Raw genomic sequence first — 12741 nt, 5'->3', positions numbered from 1 at the left:
CCCCCCCCCCCCCCCCCCCCCCCCCCTTTTTTTTTTTTTTTTTAAATCTCCTTAGGTTCCCTTTCCACTGAGGTACAATTTAAATTCCTAGACAAAATAATAATATCAGTTCTGTCATCTATTATTCTTTCTTTCAAATACTTGTCTTTGAAAACCTCTTGCATAAAATTCAGACTTGTGTTTTCTCAGAGGTATGAATGCAAACTCAAATCTCATAGTGGGGGGAAAAAAATGCTTTTTCCATTAGATTAGCAGTATATTTTAATACAAACTCTTTTTTCTACTTCTGAATTTTCATGTCTCCCAAATGCTGATTGTCTTTTCCAGTTCAAGTTAGAAAATAAGTGGAAAGGCAAAGTGAGCAGCATCGATCAGCACTGTTTGCTGCCAAGAGTGTTTTGTATTTGCATGTACAATCATTTATGCATTGTGGCAGTGCAGATCAAAATAATCTCAAAGTTTCTGTATATGTTTCACATTTAAAACTGATTTTCATAAATGCAAACATTCAGAATCTGTAAAAAATTGTCCCTGAGTTAAAATTCTAATTAAATGCATGATTTATTTGTTCAGACTTTAAAAATAAGGTGTGTATCAGTGCATACATGTATGCACAGACATGTAATGAGAACTAACCTATACGGAGCAATAAGATGACTTCTGTTCTTTTCCAGGAAAGAACAAGGTTTGAAAATTTAGGCCCACAGTTAACAGGAAAACCCAATGAAGATGGAAAACTGGGCCCTGGTGTCATCGATCTTACAAGGCCAGAAGATGCAGAAGGTAAGTTGCAATTTTGACTATGGGTTATTGAACAGTGCATCACAGAATTGTATGGCTGAAATGCTGCCAGGCTATGTCCAGCTTACATCTCAGAGTAACACTTGAATGATTTCTGTGAGTTTCTGTAAAATTGTAATAAGTCCATAGCAATGGGTGGATACGTTAAAAGAACTGTATAGCCCTCTAAGCCTTTCTGCAACTTAACTATTTTCTTCCCCCAGCAGCTGACAGTTAAGTGTTTACATGTTATACTATTAATAAAACAGTAGGAAACATTTTAAAAATTAACTCAGCAAGACAATATATACTTATATATATTTTCACCAGTTTTTAAGGATTTGACAGCTTTGAAAAAAGTCAGAGCTCTTTATGAAGTCTACCCATCAGTGCACTCACAAACTGTTCAAGATATAGCAAGCACAATTTTATTGACAGGCAGCTGTCAAATGATAATGGAAAAATATTTCACATTTTCTATATGAAAATGTATTTTTCGTGGTATAAACCTTGGGTGCATTTGCACTCATTTCAGTGAGAGTTCTATATATCAGGCATACAGTGTCAAGCCATGGGTGGAAATCAGTGTTTATCAAGACTGAGTTTAATCTCTAGCAGTGTTACAATGCATGTTCTGGAAGTGGATGCTGCTGATTATCCTCTCTGTCCTATGATACAGTAGAAGGGAACGTGTAGATAGATAGGAACTCTACCAGTAACAGTAGTAAGATGAACGTACCATTCAAGTATATGCAACATTTTGCTCCCTCAATTTAATTTTTTGAGAATAATCTTGCTCTTTTTTAACCTGACAAGCTCTAGTTATGCCCCTGTTTTTGAGAAAAGGTTAAAACATCTCTAAATTTTTCCATTAATATCCAAACATCTGACAGGTTCCAAATTTGCTTTTTTTCTTGGATCAAAAAAATAGGACCAATAAACTTGTGATTGTTCACAAATAGATTTATTTTCAGATGATTCTTGAAATACTGTGACAGAATTTTTCTGATAAAATGCATTACTATTTTCTGTATAGAGAAATATTCCTATGAGCACATTTTCTCTTCTGTCTCTCTGTGACCCAGAAATAAATGGTCCAGGTGAGGTCTCGCAAATTGTCCCTCCATTCTGAAGTCTGACAACAACAGCACATGTAATGTTATCTTTCCTTCACTGCATAGGTAGTACCTGATATGCCTGTGATAAAACATCTCAGAGCCCTGATTCTCCTTGATCACCAACTGACATACATTATCTTTAATCAGGCTTTAGGCAAACCAAATAAGCTGAATTTAAAAGTATTTTGGGCAAGGACTTGTATATGGAGAAGCTGCAAGTTCAGCTCCAAGATGTTCCTGTAGTGACTCATTCATACAGAGGAATAAGTAACTCTCAATGCAATGTAGAAAAAAAATCCTACTTATTGCCTTAATATCGTGATTAACTTATCACATGGAACGGACACAGGCACCAGGACCACACGCTGACATGTTTTTTGCTTAAATGTTTAAGTATTTTTACATACTCAAGATTTCAGATCTCCATAACGGTAAGATAAGATGATGACTGAAGCTCATTTATAACAAATAATATTCAGAAGGAGGCTAGCACCTTAATGAGACACTTCAGATTTTTCACATATATATTTCATAGTTCTTTATAAAGCAAATAATTCCCAGATTTTCATTTTAAGGAGCTATTTTTATGAGCTTCATTAATTCATCCTTTATTGGATGTGGTTGGCCACTGTTGTATTGTCTTTAAACAGAAAAATAACAAAGAGAATGTAGGTAAAAAATAACTTTCAGACAGGTGTTTTGAATTTTTTTTTTCTAGAAAAAAGGACTTAGGAGATACATGGGCTTTCAGAAGTACTTGTTGACTAATCAGTTATTTATAAACTGCTTTGTAAAGGATTTTCCATGCTGCAGCAACTTCTCATATTTCAACGTGTTGAAGGATATATTTTTCCTCAGCTGGGATGAAAAGTTGCAACAGAATACTTACAGATACACCGTTACTGGTTCATATGACAGCAAGTCCCTAACAACTTTCTTGGTTTAGCTTATTTCCCTCAATTCATCCTTTCTCTTTCTAGTGCCTTTAATTTAGTATCTTGATACTTGGTACTGACAGCCCCCGCTGTTACTGGATAGTGCAGAACGAAGCTTTGACGTATGTAACCCAAGGTACAGCGATGTGTGCCAGTTTAAGGACAGTGTACCTGTCTTTCTAGAGCTAGTGGGGCAGTCTGAGGCATCGTATTTTGCCACATGGGAAATCTGAGTTCATGAATGGATTCAGATTTCCAGACTTTGTTTAGCAGCCAAGAGATGTCTCTGGAAAAGAGGTGCTGGACGAGTACCTCTGCTGATCTTAAAAAAAACATTGGCGGATGTTCAAAACTGAGCTACTTATTTGCCCTTCTAGTTGTAGACAAGGTGAATTTAGATATTAGCTGGATATAAAAGAAAGACATTCAAAATATCACCCAAGTTTTGCCCCATATCTTTGGCAAGGTAGTTAAGAGATGACACTTCTAGCACGGCACCATTTAGAGTGGAAGTCCATCGAAAACAGTGCTGATATCAGCAGTTAAACTGTGACCTCTGATGTACCATGCTGCAGACTCACTTCATTTTCAAGAATATTAATGCTTCTAATTGTCATGAAGCTATTACAGATCTTTCTAGGTTTGCTATGTCACAAAGTTTTTTGTATGTGTTGCTATTATTTTGTGCTCCCATAAGTGTCTGTTTCAGCCCTGGGTTACTAAGAATCTTGACAACTTATTCTTTAGAATCATAGAATCATTTAGGTTGGAATAGACCCTTAAGATCATCGGGTCCAACCCTTAACCTAACACTATCAAGTCCACCACTAAACCATGTCCCTAAGTGCCATGTCTACCCATCTTTTAAATGCCTCCAGACACTCAACCCACTTTCCTCGGCAGCTTGTTCCAATGCTTGATAACCCTTTTGGTGAAGATATTTTTCCTAATATCCAATCAAAACTTCCCCTGGTGCAACTTAAGGCCATATCATCTTGTTCTATTGCTTATTACTTGGGAGTGGAGACCAGTTTGGGCTGCATGCTGATCCCCCAACTGATCCAGACCAAGGGAGCTATGGAAGTTCAGTTTCTCTCCTTGCCTACCTGCACACCTGCATTTCCATAGGAAACTAAAGTGTGTGGAGACATGGCACATGTCTGTCTCATCCCAACAGGCAGCCGAGATAGGCCAAATCTGGGAAGTGCTCCTGGTTCCCATAGCTTTGACACAGCCTTTAAGGTTCAGGTAATTTGTTATAAGAAATATCAGCAGGCTTCTGTGTTTTATGGAATGCCTTTGTAATAGTATCTAGCAATGATTTCTCTCTACTCCTTATATCTTTTCTATAACATATGGCACTGATCTGAGTTTGACAGGATCAGAGTCATGTTTTCCTATAATTTTAGGAGTGCTTGCGGTACTGGCTCATTGATCCGAAGCTGAAGCTACATATATATTTTTTCTGAATCATGAATTTTAAGAGAAGTCTTGAAATCCTTTAAATTTAGCTCTATGCAATTATAAGACAAATATGAAAGGATACTGCAGAACGACTTTTAACTTCTTGTCCCTGCCTAGTGTATGAAACCTTGTTTGAGACTAATGGTAACTAGGTGTACTTTCAGAGATGACCTAGCATATGAAGTTGTATTCAAAGCCTGTGTTACTCATAATGACCTAACTGTCATCTGAATGGAGGCCTAAAAATCATCAGCAAGAGTTTTATATTAAATATGACATAAATCGACATCTCTATTACTTCCTAAGCCAGTAGCAGGACTGGGCTAACTATATTAAAAATCATGCTCAGACTGTATTCAAAAACATTGCCACTGACTGTGACACCATTGATGAATAATCCACAGCTATTAGACTGATATCATTACCTGGAAATCCCAGTTGTCATGTTAAAATATATGATACATTTGTAGCTAGCAAAATTCAAAAACATGATTTGAGAGCCTCATAAATGTTCAGTGACTGGTATGCAAAATTATAAACAACAGACAATTATAGAACTAAACAAGGTTTGGTGTTTCTTTTTTTTTTTTTTTTTCAAACCTCATCATTTTAAAGGAAACATCATCCTTTCTGTAGGAGGCTTCATAATTTTGAACATTTGAGATTGTCAGTACTGAAATACAGCTAACTGGCATGGACACACCAAGACAGTTTTGAATCTAGCTATAGCTAAAACGCCTTTTTTGAAAATGACTGATACACACCAGCTGACCAGAGTGTGTAGAATATACTCAGGAGCCATAGGTGAGCCCTGTTTAAATTCCACAGGAGGAAACCTAAAGTATTTAGTTCTTTGTTATCTGAGAATTTTGGATGATCTGAATATGGTTTTTTGGTTCAAGTTTTAAAAAAGATATTCCTTTCACAGATGCTCACTTTTGGTGATAGTGCTGCTTCTTTTGAATCGTATAATGTGCTCTATGTTTATGGATCTTGTGCTTGCATAATGTGCTCTATGTTTATGGATCCTTCTGGTTTTGTGGTTGTGGTCAAATGCTTTAGAAATCTGTAAGAAGTATGTTAAGATTTTGTTTTGTAGTAGATAGAAATCTGCAGAATAGAACTAATGGTCTTGATGACAATTTTACCTTAGCTCAGGTTGCAGGGTGGTTTCCTTCAGTAGTCATAGTCAGGGATTCAAATTCCATCAAGACCTGATCTTCATTCCTGCCAAAGAATTGGATCTGTTAAAATATACTTTTCTTGATTGGATCCTGGGCTCAGGGCAAAAACATCTGAATGTTATTGTTTTGCCACTGCCTCATTGTGTGATCTTGTAAAATAGAAATAACTTCCCTGTGTCCTGTTTTCCCAAGTGAAAAATCAGATGCATTTTGAAGCTAAATTCATATTTATAAAGCAAATGGAAACAGATGAAAACACTGTATTAGTACTTAACATTTAGTTCCATGTCAATTCATGTTAATATATTAGAATCAGGGGCTTGTGAGTAAAATATTTGGCCTCACAGTTTGCCATTTGGGACAACATAGACAAAGGCCTTTTCTTCTGAGTCGTGTTTTGATGCTTTCATTTGTTCTATTTCTCATATAGTAGTTTTCTTGATTCTATAAATTTTACATTTAGCACTTGCTGCTTCTTCCTTTGATACTAATTTACCTGTGTCTGTTAAGCATTGACCATAGTTCTGAAGATAGATATATGCTTGCTAGTTTAGATAAAAACAATTTTAAATAATGTGGTGGGATCTGTCTGTCCACTTTACCTGTATGTATGTATTTATTTATCCTTGTATTACACTATGACTTTTCAAAGTCTTCCAAAGGATAACCTCTGCTGTGAAATCTAGATGTTGAGTCCTTGGCATGGGATTGGTACAAGCCTATCTTAAATTCATTGACTGTATCCACCCTTTCACTGCCTGCTATCTCTCACTTTAAGTTGTAAGTTCCTTGGTTTACAGATTGTGGTTTTCTATATGCCAAGTCACCAAGGTTATACAGCTTTAAGCCTTATCTGTTTGATCATGGTATCTTTGACCATGCACCAGGCAGGCTGAATGCAAGCCAGTTGGGGACTGTGAGCTGCATAACCATTGGTAATAGGCTGGTTCCAGTAGTAAGCCCTAGCCTGACCTTATTCATTCCAGTTCAGATATACACAGGTTTGGGGTTGAACCTGATTTTGGACCTGAACCCAAGGTTAGAGGATCACAAACTCACCTTTGCTTTTAAAACAACATATTCAGCAGTAAGCTTAAGAACCCAGTTCTGCAGCATTTCAGATGGTGTGTTTGCTGACCGACATACATAGTCAATGGACTGCTCAGTATTTGCAACAGTCAACAGCAGTTTGTCTTTCTATGTCCATACAATCAGCACTTCCCATTTGTATTTGACTTGGGCTAGCCCCATTGCAAGTCATGTTGTAGTACAATGAGAGATTCTACCTGCCCAAAAGCAAGGGAAGTCGCATGACAGAGAAAGAAAGAAATGGTGTGAGGCATCATCACGGATTTAACTGGTTGCCAGAACATGGTGAACAATGAGTGGTTGCAGTGGCAGCAGCAGCAGCAGTGAATGGGAAATCATGTGGAGGGGCAGAATGAACTAACTGGGGAAAGACAGGGAGGTTTTGCTGTGTGGAAGGTAGTTTCTTGACCATGTGGGGAGAAACATGAGAAAAAGGAACCACAAAGGGAGCACAAGGCTGATATCTAATGTTGAGAAGGAACTGCCACCTTGTCCAGCTCCAAATTTCTGTCCATCTGTCAAAGCTTCGTTACCTCCCTCCCTGGTGGTAGAGCAGACATCATGACAACTGCCTGGGTTTTGCCACTCTATTAAGTAAAAAAAAAAAATCAGTGCTTTCTTAAAGGAACACCTCTAGCATATACTCGAAGCGTCAGCATTCTGATGTAAGCCCAGTAGTAAATAATGCTTATACAAAAGGGTGACACAGTCCCTTCTTAGCTCGCAAAAAGGTTGGCTTTGAGCAGCTGAAGGGGTAGGTGATAGGGAATCATACATTTGCAGGCAGATCAATCTAGGCAGGCTGCCAACACAATCCAAACCTGTGAGGTAGCTGGTTTAGCACCTCCTATGCAGAGGTGTAAACAGCAGGTAGTACATGCATAACAAAGCATCACCTACTTTTTGTGACAGTGCTTCATAAATACTGGAGAAAAGAATGCTTCTCCACGCCAGCATTTGTTGCACATAAATATTTGTAATAGTTGCTATGGCAGTTGAGAGGGGAAAGATGAAAATCAGAAAACAGTGAAAGCTGTCTGAAAACAAAGAAGTGTTTCCAGAGAGAATGCAGTAAGCTCAAGTACTGGAATTTTTATTCCCCTAATTCTTGCTAGAGGTCTTTGATTTTTAAAAAAATCCTGTAAGTGTATCTTAATTATTTAAAGATAAAATAGCATCTTATCTTGGTTAATTAGACCAGAGGCTAAAAGGTAGCCTTCATTAATTGTGGTTGCCATTTTTAGTACCCATGAATCCATTTGACTGTGCCTGATACTTGAGTGATACGCTTAAATTTTTCAAAATAACTCATAACAGATCAGGAATATGGGATAAAGGACTTAGGCACAGTTGTGTTGGATAGAATTCAGTGCCTCAGCCCTGGAATGATTCAATGCCTGCAAACAGGATAGGAATAAGATGTTCTGTCTTTAAGAACCATCCCATCACTCTTCTGATGGCAACTTCATGAATGCATTGTTGCCAGCATCCCCAATACATTTTACAGGGGGAGCTCCCACTTTGAGTCCTGGAAAACCTGAACTGGGCATGGCATTGATCCTTCTTCCTCTCAAGACACTAATATTTAACATGTATGCTTCTCACTTTCAGAATAATAAATCTGGATGTCCTCCACAAGTGTTACCTTTGGATTTTCAACTGTCTTAGGTATTTTTTCCTACTGTTAAATATCAGGCTTTCTGGTTTGCTGTTTCCATCCTGCAGTAATTGATCTTATAGAATACTACCTTTATTTAAAAAAATTCTAGTTAGAATTTCTGATGTTGTACAACTAAGCACTGTTACAATGCCTTGAGTTTTACATAGGTGTGCCTATTAGCACAGTTATGGTTAAGGGCTTGTCACAATTTCCATTATATAGTAAAACATTATTTTCAGGAATTTAGAGCAAGGCTGTAAAAAGCAACTGTGGGTTGCAGTTTTACACAGAAAATCTTTGCCCATGAGAAAATTATTGTCACAAATGCTGAAAGCATCAGTCAGTTTGCTTAGCTATTTTTAAGTGGAGTGAGTAAAAAATTCAATATAAAAGTTCAGTGGTTTAAAACATTTTTTCACACTCATGTGTAGCCACCACAGGTGTAAAACACACCGTGGTCCTGATTCTTAGCTCTGCACATGTCTTTGTATTGCTCCAATATCGCGAAAGGAGCTTGAAGCTGCCTAAAATAGCATCAGATTTCCAGGCGCTATTGAATTTTCAGCTGACAGAGAAAGCCACCATTATATCATACTGCAAGGAGGAGGGAGAAATCTTGCCCTTCTTCCTTACCTCCTTGAGCACAGGGAGTGGAGCAGAAATACGAATACATTCAGGAAAGAACACCATCTATTCTGGCTAAGCATGAGCAATTGATAGAGATTCAGATAAGCCCTCTTCTTCGGACAACTGTTTTTTTTTCTAAGTCTATACTGCACACTATTTTCTCCTTCAGCAACCTCAGTATCTCATATAGAAAAGTGCCTTTCTTCCATGTGGATGTGGCAAGTATTTAAGCAAGCATTCAGTGCAGACCTTATTAGCAAGGGGACAATATTTTCTTAATTTGTAGTTTGATTTAATTTTACAGAATCAGTCGTCCAAAACGCGTGTAGGATGGGCATTACAGTATCTTTTCAGCTTCTGGAAATATTAAATGATTATGTTTTCAATTTGGCAGGGGTAGTTTCACGGGAAGTGCAGTATTTCAAAAGAGTAATTTGTGAATTTTCACATAAGCCCCTACTTGGTGGCAAATCCCCCATTTTTTTAGCCGAATTGGGTAAGTGTAGCAACATATTGGGACATGCCATTGACCTGTTTGTAAGAACATCTTCCCGGCTTCGCTTACAGGTCCCAAATGCACAGGTGCAGCATATCTGAAAAATTAGTCTTAAGAGCTTTTCCTAACATTTATTATTACTTGTTAATTTACAGCTGCTTTTGCTTCTCTCCCTTTGTTATGGTCTATTTACTAATTATATTATTAATTATTATAACATCAGCACCCCATGTGAAAGGAAAGAAGAAATGGCATATGTGTATCCTAGCCCTAGGTCCTTGCCATCGAATTACTGATAGGATATGACAAGTGAGAACAGCAAACGCTGAATGGAGGGAATTCGTTATATTGATACAAGGAATGATGTTGCATATACTAGGAGGTGACAACTTCGGCCGCAGGTTGACTGCAGGAAATGGGCCACTAGAGCAGTGATTCCAACACACATTAAAACCTTTTGCAAAGTATTCTGCATTTCATTAATATCACATAACTTGAGGGAGAGACTTTTGTAAACTTCTCTCCCATTGTTAAATGTAGTTTCCTTTTATAAACCCCATTGTGCTTAAGCTTTTAAAACTCATTGTCTTGCTACATAGGAAGAAGAAAAAGTTGTTCATTATCAGTGTTCAGCCACACCTTGAACAATGCATCCATCAAATATGAAGTCAGGCTGCCTTTACTCTCTGCGGTGAATTCCTGTCATTTCTCCATCTTAAAACAAAACAAATCACTAACTGAAATGTGAATGGTTCATGTCCTATGGCCCTTGCTCAGGCAGGATATTTTTAAAAAACCTGTTAGGGATGACTGAAGATTGCAGAATTAATCTCTGTGTTTCAAATCAGGATCATGTTTTCTGGATGTTCTAGGTGACATTGTCATGTCAGAAGAAATGTGAGTAACAACTTCACTGGCAATAAAGCTGTTACTCTTACGGAAACATTTTCATGTTAAATAGATTAGTTCATTCCTCTTTGTATTGTTTTGACTTTGAATATGATTAATTTAGTAACAGTAATTGCTTAGCTGTTAGAACAGCCGTTTTTCTGAAAAAAAAAAACCAAACAACAAAACCAAACCAGTTTGCTGTATTGATAGATCTTGTCAGATACTTAACAATAATTATTACTAATATTTCTCTTGTCCATGGCTTTCTGTGGGCCTCTACTTTCTGCATTTGAGTATGAAATGAAATATCAAAGGGAAACAATAGTGTTAGAGGGAATGTTGATTGTAGTTAGAACTGAAGACTGGCAATCCCTTACTTCTGGTACTTAGGCTGAATAACTTTCAATTTAAATGTTTCACATTTCTTTTATCAATAATATCTATGCCAGAATGGAGTTGTTAGCATTTAGTTAATTATCTGTGAAGTCTCCAAGTGGCACATAATGGAAAAATTTGATGACACTTACATACCTCCCCAAATTTATAGTAAAGGCTGATTCTTTATCCTAAATTCTGTCTAGATGTTACATGGATCTTCACAGAGTAAGTTCTCATACTCTTACGTTACAGCACAAGTGGGACCATGTAGGCCACTGAGGGCTTAAGTCAGGCCTTAAGCACTAATTCCATGTAATTTAAATGATTATTGCATTGTTTTAGCTGTGTTTCATGCCAAATTTCCATGAGGGTTAATTTTGCCATAAAATGTGGTCAAGAAATCTAAACTGTTTGTGTAAGCCATCAAGAAAGTAGTTGCATTTTGCAGGTTAAATTAATTTAAATAATGTAGATTTGAGCATGGCTGGCTGTGGAGCATGGAAGCTAATAGCTTATTTAGAGATATTCTTTCCATATTTAATATGACCCAACTAACAATTGATCTTCACACACTGGTGAGTGAACTTCTACTACGGATAGAGCTGAGAAGAGTTGATTTGATTTCACACAGAAGATATTTCACTATTAATTTTATCTCTAGACTTTCAAATGGGGAAAGACATATATGAAGGTTGTGAGGATGGCTGTGAAAATCGGTGCCATGTTTTAATCGAGATTAAGAATTTTGCTTGCGCATGTATAGAAAAGTAAACTCACTGCCACCAAAACTGAAAACAAGGCACTTTGGAAAATATACGCTGATATATAACTGGCTAGAATTTCCTTCATTTTGCAAAGCCACGAGCCACATGCATCAGCTCACCACAAAGTCATTAGGTCTTTTTAAACTCAGATGAAAAACATTAACAAATACCACAAAAGGCTTTAGTATGGCCCCTTTGTTCATTCACATATGGCAGTTTATAACTCCTGCACCACTTGGGTCGTGTGTTTGTTTAAGCTGCCTCCATCAGGCCAGCCCTGAAAGAACAAAAGACATCTTGAGCGATCCTAAGCAGGAAATGGGCTAATCTAAACATGGCTTGTGACACTATAAGTAGAATAGAAAGGGGAGGGATTGATTAGTCATTAATGTCCAATTGACTCCATATGGATGTTGCAATAATAAGGCCTTTTTCAGTGCAGTAGCGGAGTTATTGAATTAGAGGTTTATGTTTCCTCAGAGCTGACCTTAGGGAATTCCCTTTTGGTTCTTCTTGTTGATGTTTTAAAGAAAATGGAGTCGCTTAAGAGGAAAAAGAGAAGCCTTATCATAACCAAGTGCTGCAGGGATGTAGCTAACCTGTGCTACAGTATATTCCAACCTCTTAGTATTTACTTAGCACATTTCAGAACCTTTGCAGGTGAAATATTTTAGAGCCCATTTAAATATTCCAGTATTTCATGAATCACTCATGTCTTTCTCAGTTTTCCCCCCTTTTCATTCACTGACATGCAGCCTATGAGAAATGCTCGGCCCTCAAATCCCAGCTGAATAATATCTGTTTAGCATTTGGAATGAAAGCAGCTTGACAAACAGACACTTCCCAGCAGAACATTTGTGCCACTGTGTGACTACAGGCATCCCTGTCCCAGAGCTAGTCATGTTTCCAAGTGGGTGTTAGTTTTCCCTAGTGATGACAAGACATGCCAGTGATGACAATAGTTCGTGAGATACCCATTTATTTTGCCTCTCTTGCTGGTAATAAAGAATTAGAAAGACTTCTGAATGTGGATGGGGATAAAGAAGTAAGAGGCGGGCAAGGGGTAAACCAGCTAAATGTTACACTAACACTGCTATAAGTCAGTTAGATGACAGTGAATTAGTAATTTTTGTAACTTTCTCCAAAATGGAACACTGAACTTAATAAAACAATAGTTAAATCATTATTCTTGTATTCTAGACTTGCCAAAGCTTCTTTTGTCCTGCTATTCTTACTCTTGCATTTCTCTATTTGATTTAAAATATTGCTATATCTTTCATAAAGGCTGCATTTGTCTGTCCACAGGTTAAGAACAGGCCAGGGGACTGCCAAGCCAGTTTTTCATGCTCCCTGTT

General features: G+C 37.5%; 1 protein-coding gene across 7 annotated transcripts in view; it reads left to right on the top strand.

Annotated features, from left to right (window-relative positions):
* Positions 1–12741, top strand: part of SOX6 (SRY-box 6) — a 322621-nt gene that overhangs the window by 287490 nt on the left and 22390 nt on the right. For all 7 annotated transcript variants that reach the window (XM_026850473.1, XM_026850475.1, XM_026850472.1 and 4 more), the window contains one exon: positions 675–783. In XM_026850473.1, coding sequence (XP_026706274.1) covers positions 675–783 — 109 coding nt within the window. The remainder of the gene's footprint in view (positions 1–674; positions 784–12741) is intronic.

The sequence above is a fragment of the Athene cunicularia genome (genome assembly GCF_003259725.1).
Source record: "Athene cunicularia isolate RWA chromosome 5 unlocalized genomic scaffold, athCun1 chr5_part2, whole genome shotgun sequence".
Taxonomy (NCBI): domain Eukaryota; kingdom Metazoa; phylum Chordata; class Aves; order Strigiformes; family Strigidae; genus Athene; species Athene cunicularia.
This window is presented reverse-complemented; position numbering and strand designations above follow the sequence as displayed.